This window comes from Mauremys reevesii, linkage group 2 (assembly GCF_016161935.1).
Source record: "Mauremys reevesii isolate NIE-2019 linkage group 2, ASM1616193v1, whole genome shotgun sequence".
NCBI lineage: Eukaryota > Metazoa > Chordata > Testudines > Geoemydidae > Mauremys > Mauremys reevesii.
In genome coordinates this window covers 83152827-83170695 of record NC_052624.1, presented here as the reverse complement: position 1 = coordinate 83170695, position 17869 = coordinate 83152827, and the positions used below count along the sequence as shown (strand labels likewise).

At 41.7% G+C, this 17869-nt stretch overlaps 1 protein-coding gene across 14 annotated transcripts in view; it reads left to right on the top strand.

The window, feature by feature from the left end:
- Nucleotides 1-754: 754 nt before the first annotated feature.
- Nucleotides 755-17869, top strand: part of LOC120398291 (myosin VIIA and Rab interacting protein) — a 345847-nt gene continuing 328732 nt past the window's right edge. For 2 of the 14 annotated variants that reach the window (XM_039525618.1, XM_039525616.1), the window contains exons 1-4: nt 917-1196; nt 5672-5762; nt 6547-6673; nt 10713-10860. In XM_039525618.1, the coding sequence (XP_039381552.1) occupies nt 10751-10860 (110 nt within the window). In that variant the 5' untranslated portion in view covers nt 917-1196; nt 5672-5762; nt 6547-6673; nt 10713-10750. The other 12 variants (XM_039525619.1, XM_039525613.1, XM_039525604.1 and 9 more) reach the window with 11 other exon arrangements.

Sequence of the window (17869 nt, the reverse complement as noted above, 5' to 3'; positions counted from 1 at the left end):
GAGTGACTCACACACAGAGTCAGTGTCACCCACAAACTTGTCACCTGAAGCTCCTGGTCCCAGGAAGCTTCTCTAGGATCAGGATCCATCACCTCCATCTTCCTCTTGCTACTGGGGGCTCTCTCTGGAACAATCCCCAGTCTCTATAGAACCCCCCTTCTTCCCTCTGCCTGGCTTCTATGCATGACGCCCCCTTAATGCTGAGAGAAGCTGCCGGAGCCCAGGGACGTGGGCCCTCCAGGAGGCAGGGTCTAGGGCTGGGGGGCTCGCTAGGACCCAAGGAGCAGCTGGCTCTGGTTGATGGCTGGGGTCACTCAGAGCCGCAGCAGGAAGTGAATCCTACTGGCTGCAGTGTCTCTGTGGAGGGGGCCCTGGCCCTGACAACCACCTCCCCAAGACCCCCCCAATCCAACCCCCCCTTCCCTGGCCCCTGACCGCCCCCCCCACAGAACCTCTGCCCCCTCCCTGCCCCTTAGCCAGCCCCCCGGCCCCGGCTCGCTGCGCGCCTCGAGGAGCGGCCCTGCCCAGCGCTGCAGCCGCGTGGCTCCGGAGGGGGCTGAGCGCTTCCCCGCTCCGAGCCGCGTGGTGAGGGCAGGAGCCGCCCGGCCCGGAGCTCGCAGCCCCGCCCCCTGACCACGCGGCTCGGGGCGGAGCTCAGCCCCCCCCAGCCAGGCGGCTGCCGCGCTGCTTAGGACGCGCTGAGGCACCGGGCGCGAACACGCGGAGGGGGAGCGGCCTGTCTTCTGCAGCCAGGCGGGGCCGCTCTTCCGCGGTAAGGGGCCATCCCTCGTCCCCAAGCGGAGCCGGTAGCGCGGCCCTGCCCCGGCTGCAGAGGACGGGCTGCTCCTGATTGGCTTGTTCGCGCCGCCCTCTTGCGGTCAGTGGCTACCCGCCCCCGCCCCCAAGCGGAGCCGGTAGCGTGGCCCTGCCCCGGCTGCAGGGGACCGGCCGCTCCTGGGCTCGCAGCGGTGGGATGAGCTGGAGCCCCAGCCTTATGCCGCCCCCTATAGTTCGCCGCCCTAGGCACCTGCTTGTTTAGCCGGTGCCTAGAGCCGCCCCTGCCTGGGGGGAAGGCACTGAAGGACTTGTTAACCCAGCAGGATCAGCTGCCGCGGGAGTCGGTGTATTTTTGCTGGCGCCTGTGAGAATTGATCAGTGAAGTTACTGCTCTGCTTCCATCTTGCGTTATTCTGAGTGTGAGTATTGACAATTGTCCATCTCTCTCCCTGCGAGCCCTCTTGCTTGCCTGTGTAGGTAATGCAGGGGGGAGAGGAGATGTCTGTGTCGGGATTGGTATTTGGATGCAATTGATCAGTTGGAAACTGCTGATTGTGGCTTGCATGGAAGCAGGTCCTCCGGTTCCGAATTTGGGGCTGGATTGATATACAGCAGTTTCACTAACTAATGTGACACCCGACCGAGGGATGATTGCGGGTGAGGGGGATATATGTGACATAATCCTCTGCCTGTATTCTCCCAATTCTTGCATCTGGCTCTTCTGCTTACCTGGCCTGTTGCAATCCCGTTCAGTGTGGAATTTGCTCTTTTTAACTTTCCTTTTAAAATAGCCATTGCAGGTGAGTCCTATAACTAGTGACACCGAATTCGGTTGACAACAGAGGAGGATGTAGGCTGAGATGTTACCCCTTAGGACAGCGAAGGAGAAGGGATGATGGCAAAGCATAAGAAGGGGAGGGAGACTGGGATTCTTCTAAGTATCTGAACTTATTTTGCACTTATCCTAAAGGTCAAAACCAGATTCAAGCCATCCTCATTCATTTTCACAGCTATGCATTATTTGTAGCTATTATTTTTCTCTGGTTCTTGGGTCTTTCTTCTTTATATGAACTACATGATGTTTATGTGTATATTATAATGACCTATGATATAGAAATAGAGAAGACATTGTGTGATGGGAGGGACATATTTCCCAAATGAAATTTACAACAGCAAAGCAGTTAAATCCTGCTGTCTTTTCCACCTTATAAAAACATTAACTGGTTGAACAGATCACCTCTCTTCGTTGATTTAATTTATTTACATTAAAACATTAAGATTTATTCAGTTTGATTACGGGCCAGATGTCTGACTAGCGGCAGCCTTTTTAGTGAAATCATTGTTCAAACACTGTCATTGCAGTTAACAATAAATAGAATATTTTACTTGTGATTAACTTCTCTGAGGCCATTCAGGATTGTATTGTAAGATGTGTAGCACTCTCTCACTGCGTCCTTTTTGCCAGTACAACACATAGCACCATTTTTTTTAAAGCCGAAGAGCACACATTTGCCTAGTATCAAGGTCAGTATATTGTGACTACTGCGGAAAATACCATATGGCTTAGGTTAACTTGTCTTGGAGAATCTAATTAAGTAGTATTGAGTTGTTTTGTGTTTTTATTTTAGATTAATGTAACCAAGTTATAACATAATATGAAGCAAAATATTTTAGTGTGGGTGCCTCACTAAAAATATTCTCATGGATGTGAACAGTGCTTAGAGACTTACATGGACAGATATGTGGGTTTGTTTTTCTTTTAATAACCTACTCATTTTTTTTTAAAGTGTTGATAGGTGTCATCTTGACAGTTCTGGAGGCTAGAATCTTTTACTACGAGAACATCTGTAATATGGAGACTGGTAATAAAGGTCTCCTTTACTTTCCAGACAGTATGTCTCAACCCTATTCTGGAAGAACTTCCTATAAGTGGTAGGATAGTTCACTTTCCATATTCACACAAATCTTTGTGGTTCTGTTGAGACTGTCGTCAGGCTTGCCAATTAATGACAGTTCGTTTTTTTTCTTTTTGGTGATGTAGATATCAGTCCAGTTCCTAGTGGACTGAAGAGACAACCCACTCATTTCCTATAGCACACTGAGCAGTCACCCATCACGTAGTAATGACACATAACCTGTAAGTAAAAGATTGTGTGTCCCATTACCAATCCCTTGAAGAGTACCAATACCCGTGTTTATGGATTTTTTTATTGTACATAATAGTATCAGGGAATGTGTATTGATGTCTCATGCCCTTACAACATCCAAAATATGCAGCCATTTGCCAGTCTTCTTGTGGAATCTGATGGCTAATTCGAATGCAGACTTCAAGTATGCACACGTAAACGTTTTTTAAAAGGCTCGCAGAACTAGGCCCTGAGAGCATTAATGTGCAATACATACATTATAAGGTATGCTTGGGAAAAAAAAGCTGTTTTCCTGGGACAGGTGCAGAAGACCTGCTTAGCATTCCTAGGAAGTTGTTTTTTAGAACTGTCTTTTTATACCAACAAATGTTCCTGATGAGCTATTTCCATCATAATTTGCACTGCATGGAAGTAGAACAGGGCCACAGTCCAGAACATGCCAAAATTAGGGTAACTAATAATGGTTTCAGTTTCTTTACTGCCCAGGCTTCACATGCCCAGCTCTACCAAACAAATGAAACTACTTTTAGAAATAATAGTGAAGTCCCAGGAAGGGAATAATAGTGAAATCCCAGGTAGACTGCATAGGGCTACAAAAGGATCTCTCAAAAACTGGGTGACTGGGCAACAAAATGGCAGATGAAATTCAGAGTTGATAAATGCAAAGGAATGCACATTGGAAAACAATCCCAACTATACAAATAAAATGATGGGGTCTAAATTAGCTGTTACCACTCAAGAAAGAGATCTTGGAGTCACTGTGGATAGTTCTCTGAAAACATGCACTCAATGTGCAGCGGCAGTCAAAAAGTGAACAGAATGTTGGGAATCATTAAGAAAGGGATAGATAATACAGAAAATATCACATTGCCTCTGTATAAATCCATGGTAATCCACATCTTGAATATTGCATGCAGATGTGGTCGCCCCATCTCAAAAAAGATATGTTGGAATTGGAAAAGGTTCAGAACAGGGCAACAAAAATGGGTACGGTATGGAACGGTTTCCGTATGAGGTGAGATTAATAAGACTGGAACTTTTCAGCTTGGAAAAGATGACTACGGGGGGATATGATAGAGGTCTATAAAATCATGACTGGTGTGGAGAAAGTAAATAAGGAAGTGTTATTTACTCCTCATAACACAAGAACTAGGGGGCACCAAATGAAATTAATAGGCAGCAGGTTTAAAACAGACAAGAGAAACTATTTCTTAACACCATGCATAGTCAACCCATGGAACTCCTTGCCAGAGGATGTTGCGAAGGCCAAGACTATAACAGGGTTCAAAAAAGAGCTAGATAAATTCAAGGAAGATAGCTCCATCTATGGCTATTAGCCAGGCTGGGCACGAATGGCGTCCCTCTGTTTGCCAGCTGGGAAGGGGTGACGGGATGGATCACTTGATGATTACCTGTCCTTTTCATTCCCTCTGGGGCACCTGGTATTGGCCACTGTTGGAAGACAGGATACTGGGCTGGATGGAACTTTGGTCGAACCCAGTATGGCTGTTCTTATGAATTTTACCAAGTGCTTTGAAAAATTATTTTTAGACAAGCCTTTACCACACCTGAAGTAGAAGAAAAACTTAGAGTTCAATGTGCTCAAATCAGGGAGCCCAGATAATTTCCATCCCAGAATACTGAAAGAGCTGGCACCTGAAATTGATAGTCCAGTGTGACATTACGCCCGATATCCTTTAGAGATATTGTTATGATATGAATATGGCATAACTAAGATGTGTTTTGTGCAAGATAAAGCATGTGAGATATCATTGGAAAGGTTGAATGCGATTATCCTATTTGTATGCATGTATGATTTTCGTGTCTAAATTTAGGAATATGACTGTATCAATTACAAAAATGTTTGCACCTGGGAAACACCCACCAGACAAAATGCAATCAGTCTGACTGATTAGCTGGGGACAAGTCAATGAACCATTAAGGAGGACAATAGATCTTTGAAGCTGCTAATCTCCCACTTTCCTGGAATGCTTCATAGGGCCGTTGACTCATGGTTGCTTTGACACTGCAGGGTCATTTGATCATGTTACCTGGTACTGGACTCCATCTTGGACTACTAGTATTTTTCCACCAATAGGGGGTGGGCATCAAACTGGGAAACAACGGATTCCTGCCATATGTAATTCGATTTAAGGCAGGGAAGTGAGTTAATCAGGGTTCATTTTTCACTGAATCCCCGCCCAGGATGACTGCTGGAAAAATCTAAGAAACAAAGATAAAAAGGGGGTCGGGGAAGAAGGACTAAGCCCAGGCTGGAAAAGGCCTGTGAAAGCAATACCTAGAGTTTTAAGCTGCAAGCAAGAGCAGCTTGTCTTCAGGAACCTCTGCAGTCTGCCTAAAGCAACATTTAGGGCGAGAAATTATCACCTATAACTAGTTTATTTAGTATATTAAGCTTAGTTTGCATGTTTGTTTTATTTGCTTAGTAATCTGCTTTGATCTTTTTGCTAACCCTCATAATCACGTAAAATCTATTTTGTGTAGTTAATAAGCATGTTTTGTTTTCTCTAAAACCAGTTTGTGGAAGTCCTAACTGGGAGGCAAAAAGCTGTGCATATTTTCCTCCCCTTTGAGGGAGGAGGTGAATTTCAGTTAGCTTATGCTGTACAGTTCCCTGTGCAGCGCAAGACAATATCATTTTGGGTTTACATGCCAGAGGATGTATGCACTTAAGTACTGGGCAATTCCCGTGCAGAACTGATCTCCATGTCTGTGTCTTTCTGCAGCTGGGTGTGTCCCTACCTGTGTGTGTTCTGGAGGAGGCTTGAGGGCCTGGCTCAGCAGGACAGTGTAAGGGAACTCAGACTGGTGGAACAGGTGGGTTCAGTGGTACCCCAGTACATCAGGTGGCACCCATCACATCAGATTGTAAATTTAAAATAAATGTTGTCTATTTAGGGTAGTACTTAGGACTGGAGAATAGCTAATATACCTGTATTTAAGAAAAGTCTGTAATTGCCTTGATCACTTTTTCCCCTGTTATTTTGACTTCAGTAGTATGCAAGGCTTTAGAACAAATTGTAAAAGAAAAAAATAATTTAATTTCATAGTGGTAAAGGGAAGTAACACAACATGGGTTTACCAAAGGTAGATCATGCCAGACTAATCCGATTGATTACTTTGAAAAAACAACTGATTTTTTTTTTTTAATATAAGGGAAGTGCCGTAGATCTAATGTATTTGAATGTCAGTAAAGCCTTTGACACGGTACCACAAGGGAAATTATTAGTTAAACTAGGAAAGATGGGGATCGCTGTAAGCAGGATAAGGAATTGGCTAAAAGGGAAAAAGCAACAAGTTCTGCTGAAAGGTGAGTTATCACATTGGAGGGAGGTTACTAGGCGAGTTCCTCAAGGATTGGTTCTGAGATCAATCTTAGTCAATATTTGTATTAATTACCTTGGCACAAAAAGCAGGAGTGTGCTAATGAAATTTTCTGATACAAAGTTGGGAGTCATCTTGAATACAGATGAAGATTTAAGTATTAGATAGGAACATCTGGATGGCCTCGAAGACTGGAGTGACAGAAATGAGATGAAATGCAATAGTATAAAGTGCAAGGCATGCACATAGGGTATAATAATAAGAATTTCTTCTGCAGGTTGGGGGCTTATCAGTTGGAAGCGACAGACGAGAGACCTAGGGTTGTGAGTCGATCACAGGGTGACTATCAACCACCAGTGTGATGCACCTGTGAAAAAGACAAATGCCATCTTAGAATGTATCAGGTGAGGCATTTCCAGTAGATAGAGAAGTATTAATAACATTGTATAAGGGACTGCTAAAACTGTGGACAATTCTGGTCACCCGTGTTCAAGAAAGAGGAATTTAAATTGGAACAGGTGCAGACAAGAGCTGTTACGAGGCTCAGGGGAATGGAGGGCCTGTCTTATGAGAAGAACTTAGCTTGTTTAGTCTCGCAAAAAGAAGACTGATTGCTCTATAAATACGTTGGGGAGGGGGCGGGTAAATACCAGGGAGAGCCAAGAGCTATTTAAGTTAAAGGACAGTGTTGACAAAAGGACAAATGGATATAAACTAGTCATGAACAAATTCAGGCTGGAAATTAGAAGAAAGTATTTAACTATCAAAGGGATGAGGTTCTGGAATAGCCTCCCAATAGGAGTTGTGAGGGTAAACAATTTACGTAGTGTTAAGGGAAAGTAGGATAAATTTGAGTGGGATTGTACGGGGTTGCTTTTGACGGTGGGGGACAGGGCTCAACAGTTCTGAAGCTTGTTTCTGGTTTGTCTCTCACATCCCTAAAAGTTCATGCTTCAAGATTTCAGCTGGCCACCTGCAGGGGTCTGGAAGGGATGCTCCCCACCCCCAGAATATTCTGGAAGTTTTCAGTTTTGTTGTTGTTGTGGGTTGTTTTCTTTTATCTCCTTCCACTGAAGCATCAGGGACAGCCACAGCTGGAGGTTGGACATTGGTCAGGGAGAGCCAGGGCGTTGAAGTGGCATTGAGCATTCTCTCTCTCAGGTGCTTGGATGACTGGTTCTTCCTCTTGTGCTCAGGGTCTAACTCATCATCCATATGTGGGGTTGGGAAGGAATTTTCCCACAGCTCAGACTGACAGTGACCTTAGGGTTTTTTTTGTCATTTGTAGTGGGTGGAAGCAGGTCACTTGCCAGGATTATCAGGGTATATCGCTCTCAAACATTTGGGGGCCACTGGCACTGATGTACCTTAGTCCCGCCTATTCTCTGCCTGGGGCACATAATAGTCTCGTCTTCTGTGAGATGTAATACTCTGGTCTAATTTTGGTTGTTGGATTTTTTTTTTTAAGTACGTGGCTGATGTTGAAGAAAAGCTGTGTGTGCCTAATACATAATTGTTCATAAGTAATTCATCCATGTGAAAATATGACTCGTGTATTGCTGCCAAGATCTGCAAGGTCTATTGTGATCTGATGAGTAAATGCTGGCTGCACAATTAAAGCTGCTTTAACGAGCACACCCAATTCCCTTGCTGTTTCAGAAATGTGAAGGGTCAAATTCATACCTTTAGACAAATGCACACACTCCCATTGAAACCAGGGGTCAGAATTTCTTCCTTGAAAAGGAGAAAGTGTGGATTTAATTTCCTTGAATAGTCTAAATAAGTCCCCCAACCCTCCCTTAAGATACTTTCTCCACCTTCCATTTGAACTCGTAGAACCTACCCTTGTTTACCTGGTATATTTCTGTAGATTTTTGATAAGCGTAGCTCAATCACAAGTAAAGGCTGTTGGCTTACGTTTGCACTGCTAGCAACCTGAAGGTGATTATTTATATTTTGAGTAGCAAAATGAGATATTTTAGTTAGTGAATTTTAAAGTTCAGCAATAGCCTAACAAGTAGAAAAAGATAAATGGCATTCTCTTTCCAGGTATATGCAGTTCCCTTTCAAATAACTGAAAACTAAAGAATTGGAGCAGATAAAATACAGTAAAAACACAAATGCATTTTCAATGGAAGCGTTGGCAACAAATGGGCCATCTTATTTTGGAAAATTATTTCAGGATGAAATGTAGCACGTTTTACATTTTCACCGCTTGCTCTAATTCCACACCATAATTTTATTTGTTTAGAGTATTGCTTAGATATATCTTTGGGCTGTACACATCCTTAGAAGAGATGGTTTTAAACTTGTAATAGATACAGAGCTGCTGAAAATTTTACGCAAGAATTCCAAAGAGTTGTTTGTGAGTTTTTATATGATGTCATTGAGAGTGCAAAATGGATCTGCAATGATTGGATACTGTGGCTTCCCTATAAAATTATGAATAGCATGCATGGTTTCTGAGTTCCCTTACTGGTAACATTTTCCCAGGAGCCAGTATTGCTAGTTGAACATACCAATTTAATAAAACAAAACAAACAAAAATGAAAACACACAGAATGTTAGGCCATCATTTCCCAGACTGGTAGGTGTAGGTTCTAGGAATTGCCTTTTTCCCAGCCCCTTGTCTGTTTCATGTTTAGGGCTTTTAGAATGCTTGAACATTTCCTTTTTGTCCCATCAACCACTCACAGAAAGAAAAAAATGCCATAACTACTTGGGGGATACTGATACTATCATGATAGGGGTAATCAAAGTGTTTAGATAATGAGGTCTAAACTAGTTTAGTCCCTTAGGTAAATACATTTCAATCTATTTTCTTAGCTGTAAAAATATTTCATCAGATTTCGAGATTGTTTTTGATTCCATGTAGAAAACTCTGAACATCTGTTGGGGATGAGGAGGAGTTTGTTCTTTTCATAGGTGGTTTTTGGGATGGCTGACTGCAGAGCAAATTATATCTATATATTGTGGAACTGTTTATGCAATTTTTTAAAAAAAATTCTCCTCTCCTGTTCTGTATATTGATGGCATAATCCTAGATGAATGAGAACCTGTTCTTTCCTCCTTTGGATTTTTGTTTAGGAGTGAGACATGTCCAAAATTTTGTGTTGATGATCCTAGAAGTTGTAGTCTTACAGCCTTGTTGCTTCTTGTTTGCCAGCAAATCTGTTGTTTACACTTCCTGTTTTTAATTTGAATCTGTTTTGTACTTCTGTTTCAAATGTAATGATTTTTTGTTGCTATCCATTTGCAAAAATTCGCATATCAAGGCCTCAAATATTTTATTGAATTTTCCTGTTTTATGTTCTCTCGGGCCCCTTATTTGGCTGTTTTCTCAGCTCCTGTGCTTTTCTAAGTCTTGCAATTATTTTGTTGGGCTTTACAAAAGTAGTTTTAGCTCCTGTTGGATCTTGTTAACTTGTCTGGCATTATCCTGTAAATCAGATGCTCTTTGGCTTTGGCTACACTTGCACTTCAAAGCGCTGCCGTGGCAGCGCTTTGAAGCGCTAAGTGTAGTCAAAGCGCCAGCGCTGGGAGAGAGCTCTCCCAGCGCTGTCCGTACTCCACCTCCCTGTGGGGAATAACGTACAGCGCTGGGGCTTTGACCACACTGGCGCTTTGCAGCGCCGCAATTTGCAGCGCTGGAGAGGGTGTGTAGCCAAGGCCTTTGTTTCAGTTCCTCTGTTTCTATAGATATACTGATGATTTACTTGTTCAACACTTCAACTTTGTTTTCCAATCTTCAAGGCTAAAATGAAATCACTAATTATTTAGTGCATTGGTTTGTGGTGAATCTTCCACTCTGAGTGGTTTTTTTCTCGCATATTTTTGATGCAGAATTGTTCAGGGTAGGTCAGATTTCTGTTAGGAATATTACTGAATGGCAGTTTTCTGAAAAAACGTTTCTAGACGGATTAAGACCAAACAGGTAACTTGAGGTATTTAGTCCAATAGGGCAAGATATTCCAGAAGTGTGAATCTCACTCCTCCATTAGGATCTCAATGAGGATTTTTTAAAAATTCCATGCTTTTCTTGGAAATAAAATTGTATTTTATTGGTTTCCAAAGTCTACATGTAGTTGATTTGATTTTGAACTCCTGGAATGTCTAAATTTCTTTTTGATCACTATAACATATTCCTTGTAGGTAGAGTAGCAATGTTGCCCCTAACCAAGTGATAGAAATATTTGCCCATTTTTGAAAATAACTTTTGAGGTCCTATTTGAAACCAAGGTGGAATGAATGAAATTAACTGTGGTGCACAATCCGCCTAAATGTTTGTGCAGATTAGAGGTTTAAAAAAGAATAAAATACAAAGAGATTCTCTTGTCCTTTAATATTATGGCCACAATATTCCTTTATTTTATGAATTCATTGAAGTCCATACAATGCTTTCAAGTTGTTCACTTGATACTTTATTGCTTTTTGTGATTTCAGGTACTTTTTTATTGTTTATAACCAGGATAGAACAAATAATGGGGAGGAAACTGGATCTATCTGGTTTGACAGATGATGAAGCAGAGCATGTTCTTCAGGTGGTCCAACGAGATTTCAGCCTTCGCAAGAAAGAAGAAGAGAGGCTGAGGTAAGAGATTTTATTAATACATATTTTCGTTTTGATTGTCCTGTCTGGATAACGAACAAGATGTATACGGAACAAACTGGAGGAACTTGGCCTTTCAGCATCCATAATAAATATTTTTCACATTATGAAGCTGGATGTATTGAGCACAGAATATTTATTTTGGTTTGTAATTATAGTCAGATTCAGTTATTTGGTTAAATACCATAATTGATTTATTTTTAAAAAGTGTTTGAATACATTTTTCATGGAAGTGAATAGGTGAAGTAAGCTCCCCCATGTCTCTCTCTCACACACACTCACACAATGTAATATACAGTACTGTATATTGTGCCAAAAACTTTTGTCTGACCAAATATTCAACTTCTGCTTTCAGTCACATAAAATCATTAGAAAACAAAAAGAGCCCATTACAGAGCAAAGCAAACTAAGTGTGAAAGACAATTTCCCTCATGTACTAGCAGGAATGTGAGATGGTAGATGCAATCGCTTTCCCATAGTTTCCAACTATATTTCCTTTTGTATGATCCATGTTTCCTTTTAGCGTCTCTAGAAAACATGACTTGCTTATTCTTGAGGAGAGACTGAAGTACCTATTTATATTTGTTGCATGCAGTTTCTCTTGCCCTAACACTAGCATGACAAATGGATACCATTATTTATCTCCCAGCATCTCACTGGAATCACAAAAGCAGGAAGTTGTTTAAGAAAGATATGAAACCCAGCCTGTATGTTATATAAATTGAAAAAGAAATCCCTCTTTTTATTGTTGTGGTTTTATTTCCTGTTGCTGTTCTCTGAAATAATTACTACTTTGGAATGGTCAGAAGGAGGAGGAACTATATCATCACACTATCCTAGTTCATTTTGAGTGCACTGACACTTCCTGATCTAATGGATGAGAAGCTTGATTGGAACCCAAGGTGCTGGATAGCTTAGGATAAAGGGGAATGTATATAGGAATAGACCCCTCCTCCCACTGAGAACCTCTTTGTTCATTGGCCAGACAGATGCAAGTTGATTGGCTCTTGCTTTCTATAGTCTCTTAATTAAACCCAGCCTGGGGTTTTCAGACCTCTTTCACCATTTTTAGCCACTTGAGGCAGGTGTCCAGTGCAGATAATAGGCCAAAGAGCCAGCAACCAGAAAATAAGAGACATATGATTTCTCTGGTGGACCCCAGGTCTGTGGAAAACTGGAGATCTGGAGAGTAGGGGACCCTCTTTGGTACCTTTGGTCCCCTTTGGAGGAGGAAAAGGAGAGGATTCAGCAGAGGAAGATGAAACATTGGCATAGGCACGAGGGAGGTTACCCTGAGTATGGGCTATATGATAAATGCCCTGTGAAGCTTGCACTGGATGCACCTAATGCCTGGCATGGGGAGATGGATAGATAGTGCCCCTCTTCAATGTGAAGTTTTAATAAAGTGGCCTGCCGCTTAAAATCCACCCCCATGTTTGTCCTTGTTCACTTGCATGTCCTGATCAATAAGCAAGATCCTGCCCAGCTTTTCCAAACAGTGGTGGTGTGGTTCTGCTGTGTGGAGGAAGAGCAGGATGAGGAGGGCGCACACACAGAGACTCTGCTGTACCCTTTATATGCCAAGGATTTTAGTGGTTACTCCACTGCAGAATGAAGGCGGTGGGAGACAGGGGCGGCTCTAGGTATTTTGCTGCCCCAAGCACAGCAGGCAGGCTGCCTTCGGTGGCTTGCCTGGCGGAGGTCCCCGGTCCCGCGGATTCGGCCGCATGCCTGCGGGAGGTCCGCCAAAGCTGCGGGACCAGCAGACCCTCCGCAGGCATGCTGCCGAAGGCAACCTGCCTGCCGCCCTCGCGGCGACTGGCAGAGCGCGCCTTCCCCCCCCCCCAGCTTGCCGCCCCAAGCACACGCTTGGCCTGCTGGTGCCTGGAGCCGCACCTGGCGGGAGAGCTAGGGATGGTGCAGGGTGGGCTCGAAGAGGAATGAGGAAGTAGCCAGCAGTTAGTTGAGCAGGGCCAGTTGCATCCTAATGAAGTGAGAGTACAACAGCTGGGAAAGATGCTTCAGCAGTGGCCATGCTGTGATTCCAGTTCCCTGCAAGCCTGAAGAGATGGTTCCATGACCCTTCATCCCCAGGGAGAATCCCTGTGAAAAGCCTGTTTATTCAGGAGTTGTGCAGTGGTTGAGGATTTGTTTCTGGGGTTGTCTATAAAAGTTGTTGGTTAATAGTCATTTATTTATGAAAACAGGGCATGGGAAGGTGAGAAATATCACAAACTAAATGCAAAATGAATTCCCACTGTACACAACTGACCATGTAGTTGGCTTAAGGAACATTCCATTTTTTGGGGAGAGGGGATGCAATTCTGTTTGCATGCTTTCACAAAGAATTCCCGAGCAACTAGTTTCCTGAGCAGGGATCTGTTCATTATGTGCACTACTGATAAAGCCACATTTCTCTACCACAGATTGATTGTAACAAATGTCAGTGACCAGACATTAAATTTGGATCTTCTGTTAACTAATGGATCACTTAACAAAGTTACCGGTTGGTTTGTGGTTTAAATTGTTGTGGCTAGTTTTTTGCAGTGTGACATACCAGAGTACAATCCAGACTAATGAGTAGCTGCGTCACTCCTGCCCTCTAACCTGGGGTGCCCTTTACACTGCTTTGCTGCTGTAGTCTCGAGTCTGGACTGCTCACAAACAGCCTCCAGCATGTAAGTCACTCCCAGCACACAGCCAGCGAGGCACATCTTGGTTCTTACCAGCCTTAGTTATTCTGCGGGGTGACCCTAACACCCTCCCAATCCCAGATTTCCCCCCAGAAATGTATGTCCTTTACTGCCATGCCCTCTCCGAGACGGTACAAATCTATTGAGTCCTGTATTCCTTTAAGGGACTAATTATGCACACAACTTGTTACCCTAAATGGAGTTACCCAATTTGAACACAAACTGGATTAGATAAAACAATAAACAAGTTTATTAACTAGAGAGAGATTACTTGCACTCACTTAAAATCTCTCTCTTTAATGAGTCAGACAGGGTTCCAAAAAAGTCAGACATGGTTCCAAAAAAAATAAAGATGAAAATGCTGACTTAAGCTACGTTAGATTCAAAGCAAAGATTTCTCACCACATGCTTTCAGCAGTCTCACTGACCAAACTCTTTAGGTCATGACCCCTTCCCTGGAGTCCAAAGTCTGCTTTCTTTGTCTCTTCAGGTGCAGTGAATGCAATGGGCAGGGGCAGAGAGAGGGTGCTTTGAGGTGTTTATCCCTCCTTTTTATGTTTTGACTCCCTCTTGAAAAACATTTCCATCTGAGACCCAAGAGACAAAGAGTCTATATGGAAAGATGTTCTCTGCTGGCTTTTTCCACGTATTTTGAACTTCCTTTGTTTTCCTTCCCTGTGTGATTACCCTGTATACTCCTTAAATGCAAATTAAGGCAAGCACACATTCCCTCCTTTGTTTAGAACAGTCCTGACTTCTGCCTGGGCAAGACTGTGGGGTTTTGAAATGTGTTAATAACATCATACAGGGAATCTTATAACTTCACGTACAATGTTGCTGTACATATTTTACACTAGGATAGTACTGACCAGCAAAATGAGTTTTCACATGATACCTTACAAAGTATATTTTTACAAAGATTGTTACAGTACTGTGTAGGGTGTGAACATGGGTTATATTCTGTCACATACATTACAATACTGTAAATATTTTTTTTTGTTTGGTGGAGTAGTGTTGGGAGTGTTGGAGTAGTATTAGTACGATCAAAGAGATAATATTTACACAAGAGAGTATCCCAAAATGTCACCATATAAGGAGCTTTTGCCTTGTTTAAATACAATTTATTTTGCAACTTATGAGTCAGATCAATTCTTGAGGCTGTTTCTATGTAGTTTTAATTTTTGAAAAAGTTATAATTGGCAAGATCTGCCAGCATGATGATGATTTAAAAATGTCAGATACAACACACTAGAATTTCTGTAGAAGACAAAAATCACTGTTTACATATTATATAGAGTGTTGTTACAAAAATGGTTAAAGATACGTATGAGGATGTTGGGTTTTTTTATTTTGATATAATAGTAATATATTTCCCTTTGTTACATGTACAATACAGTTTTATGTAGGAAATTGATAAAAACCTTTATAAACTTTTGTAGATTGGCAAATTAGCTAAACTTGAAAATCAAGAGATCAATAATTTTTACATAGTATGTTTGTTTATTGAAAGGGAACTTATTAAAGCTTTCACATTAAATGTGTTTTTATATATGTATATAAAGAGGGGTTTCAGTATACCTGCTTCTACTATATAGAGCTTTATATTTCTCCATTGAAATTTTAGTAGCTACCTTTCATATCTGACTTTGGCATTGAAAATCATGTTGGTTTGCTCTGTTTGACAACAAAGAACAAGAACGATTTAAGATAATGTAGGAGAGTAGACGCTGATATAGCGGAAATTGTCTAACAAGAATGCAAGCTAAAAAAATGGAAATAGGTTGATGGCTCGTTGGCTCCAAATCCACTTTGCCAGCAGAATTTAAAAAAAGCTTACTAATACACAACTAGAATGACAGTTTAAACAAATGTATTTATTGGAAGTGTGGCTAAAGTTAGGAAAGACGCAACATACAGCATAGTTTTCAGTCTCATTATGCCAATATCTTCCATTAATTCTTTCACGTAGTTTTGTCTATTCACATTTCTGTGCAGCTTAAATGATAAGATGTAAGAAATTTATGACAAAGTCAGACTTAAAATTTTTGGCTGGATGGTTAGATTTATTGAAGCTAATGAAAGTGCCGTTGCCTCAGAAGGGCAAATTAGTTTTATGTTGTCTTTCCCCTCTGACGCATACCATAGCTACTTGGGAAGCTTAGGCTCATGAATCAGAGTAGCCGCCATGTTAGTCTATATCCACAAAAACAATGAAGAGTCTGGTGGTACCATGAAGACAAACAGATTTATTTGGGCATAAGCTTTCGAAAGCTTATGCCCAAATAAAACTGTTAGTCTTTAAGGTGCCACCAGACTCTTCATTGGTTTGCTTTTTTTTAGGTTCATGTGTTGTTTAAAGAAAGATGTAGCACTACTGTAACCCATGTAAAACTCATGCATACACAAAATAAAACTAATCAAGGGTCTGCTTTGATTTCTCCCCCCCCCTTAGTTATTTATTAAAATGCTTTGCATACAGATTTTTTCTTTTTCCAATATTAATTCATCATCCTTTATATAGGAACTGTGTAAGCTTTGGCTGGCTGGAAAGGTTGTCTAGTTTCACTGAAGCTTCTTAAATATCTTTTGCATTCTCTGCTTTAATGCTCTTTTGTAAGTTCTTGTAGCAGGCTCCTAATCAGTAGTTCTCAAACACTTCTATGTCATCTTCTCTCCGAAGCTCCCAATCCTGTTCCCACACCTTCTAGTGAGCGATTAAATGAAAATGTAATAACTGAACAATGTTTAAGGTAACCAGATTAAAATAATCTCACTCCGTGTTGAGTGTATTGTTGGTTACTTTCACCCATTTTGTATATGTGCAGTTTATTTTCTCATATGTGTTATAAAACTCCGTAATTATTCATGCCATATATCCTATCAGGCCTGCTAGTCTTACAGCTTGAATCTCTCCCGCTCAGTTTGTGTTGGTGGAGTATTTTTTGTTTTATTTGGCTACCTCTCCTCTATTTTAGTGTCATCAACACATTTGATCATGGCTGAAATTACATAAGAGAGATGCCCAACAAAGAGACTTGTTAGTAGAGTGGCTTTGTTTTCTGTGAAACAATGCAAACAGGCATAGGTGTGTACAGGGGAATTCTGGGAGGAATATAAAGGCACTCAACTTGAAGTGATGCCTGCAAGATTGAAAATTGGGACCACTTTTGTTTTTCAAATGTGTAGGCTTCACATTTATGCTAGAACCTCTTCAGACCACTGGCACATGTGAGAACCACTGTTCTAAATAACTTAGGCAGATATACTAACTGATGTGTTTCCAGTGGGAATTTTTGGCACTTTTCCCTCCTTGGTTTAGAATTAGTGCAGCTGCGTCAGTGCTAACAATGGGAAAAGCCCTTGTACAAACTGGGTACCAGTATTTTTTTAAATCATTTTTCCATATACCATTTTTCCATTAGTGTCCATGATGGGGGGCGGGGGAGGGAAAGGGGACACAACCCAGACAGAGGAGCTTACAAGGGCCTGATGATTATGTACATTAGGCTATTTACATTGCCAGGGTGTACATGAAACTCAGATCCTGTATGCTTTCAAGATGCTATGCTGTGTACTAACTGGGTGGGTGTTCCAGCTAAATGGAATTTGACAGTATGAAGAAATTATGGAAGAAAATTTATCCTCTAGTTCTCAGTACTTGCCAGTTTTTCAACTGTCAGAAGTGCTGAAGCCAGTTTTCCCTATCGCTGCCATTTTTACCTTTGCACTTCTAAACAGAGGAACTATTCATCTCAGTGTAGGAAGGGCTAGTGCTCTGAAGAGATTTCTGACTGCTCTGCTTACTCCACTTGAGAATTAGTCACATGTATGGTTAGTGAAAGGCCTTGTTTGTGCTGGCAATTTTCAGAAAATTGGCCTAGGTCTGATGGAAATGCTAATATAGATGGGGCACAGGAATTTTTACCAGTGTCGTCTCACCCTATTTGTGCTTCCAGAAAGAGCAAGTGGTGTGTGTGTGTGTTTTAACTCATTCTCCTATCTCCTATTACAAGAGGATTTAGTATATGGACTGCATGTGTCATAGGTCTTGCAGATAAAATTAAAGTTCTGTTAACCTGTGTTTACAAAGAGTCTTCTGTGTAATTCATTTCCTATATCGGCAAAATGCCAAGTCAAACACACTGATAACTAAGTGGCTGTTGAATCAGTAGAGGCGTATCTATTCATATTTCTCATTCCTAGAACAGCTTTGCTTCAAGTAGCTTTTAACAATATAGGTTTTAAAGGTGCTTTCCGGTTTTCAGCCTTGCTGTGTCCCTGGGCAGTAGAATTCCAGA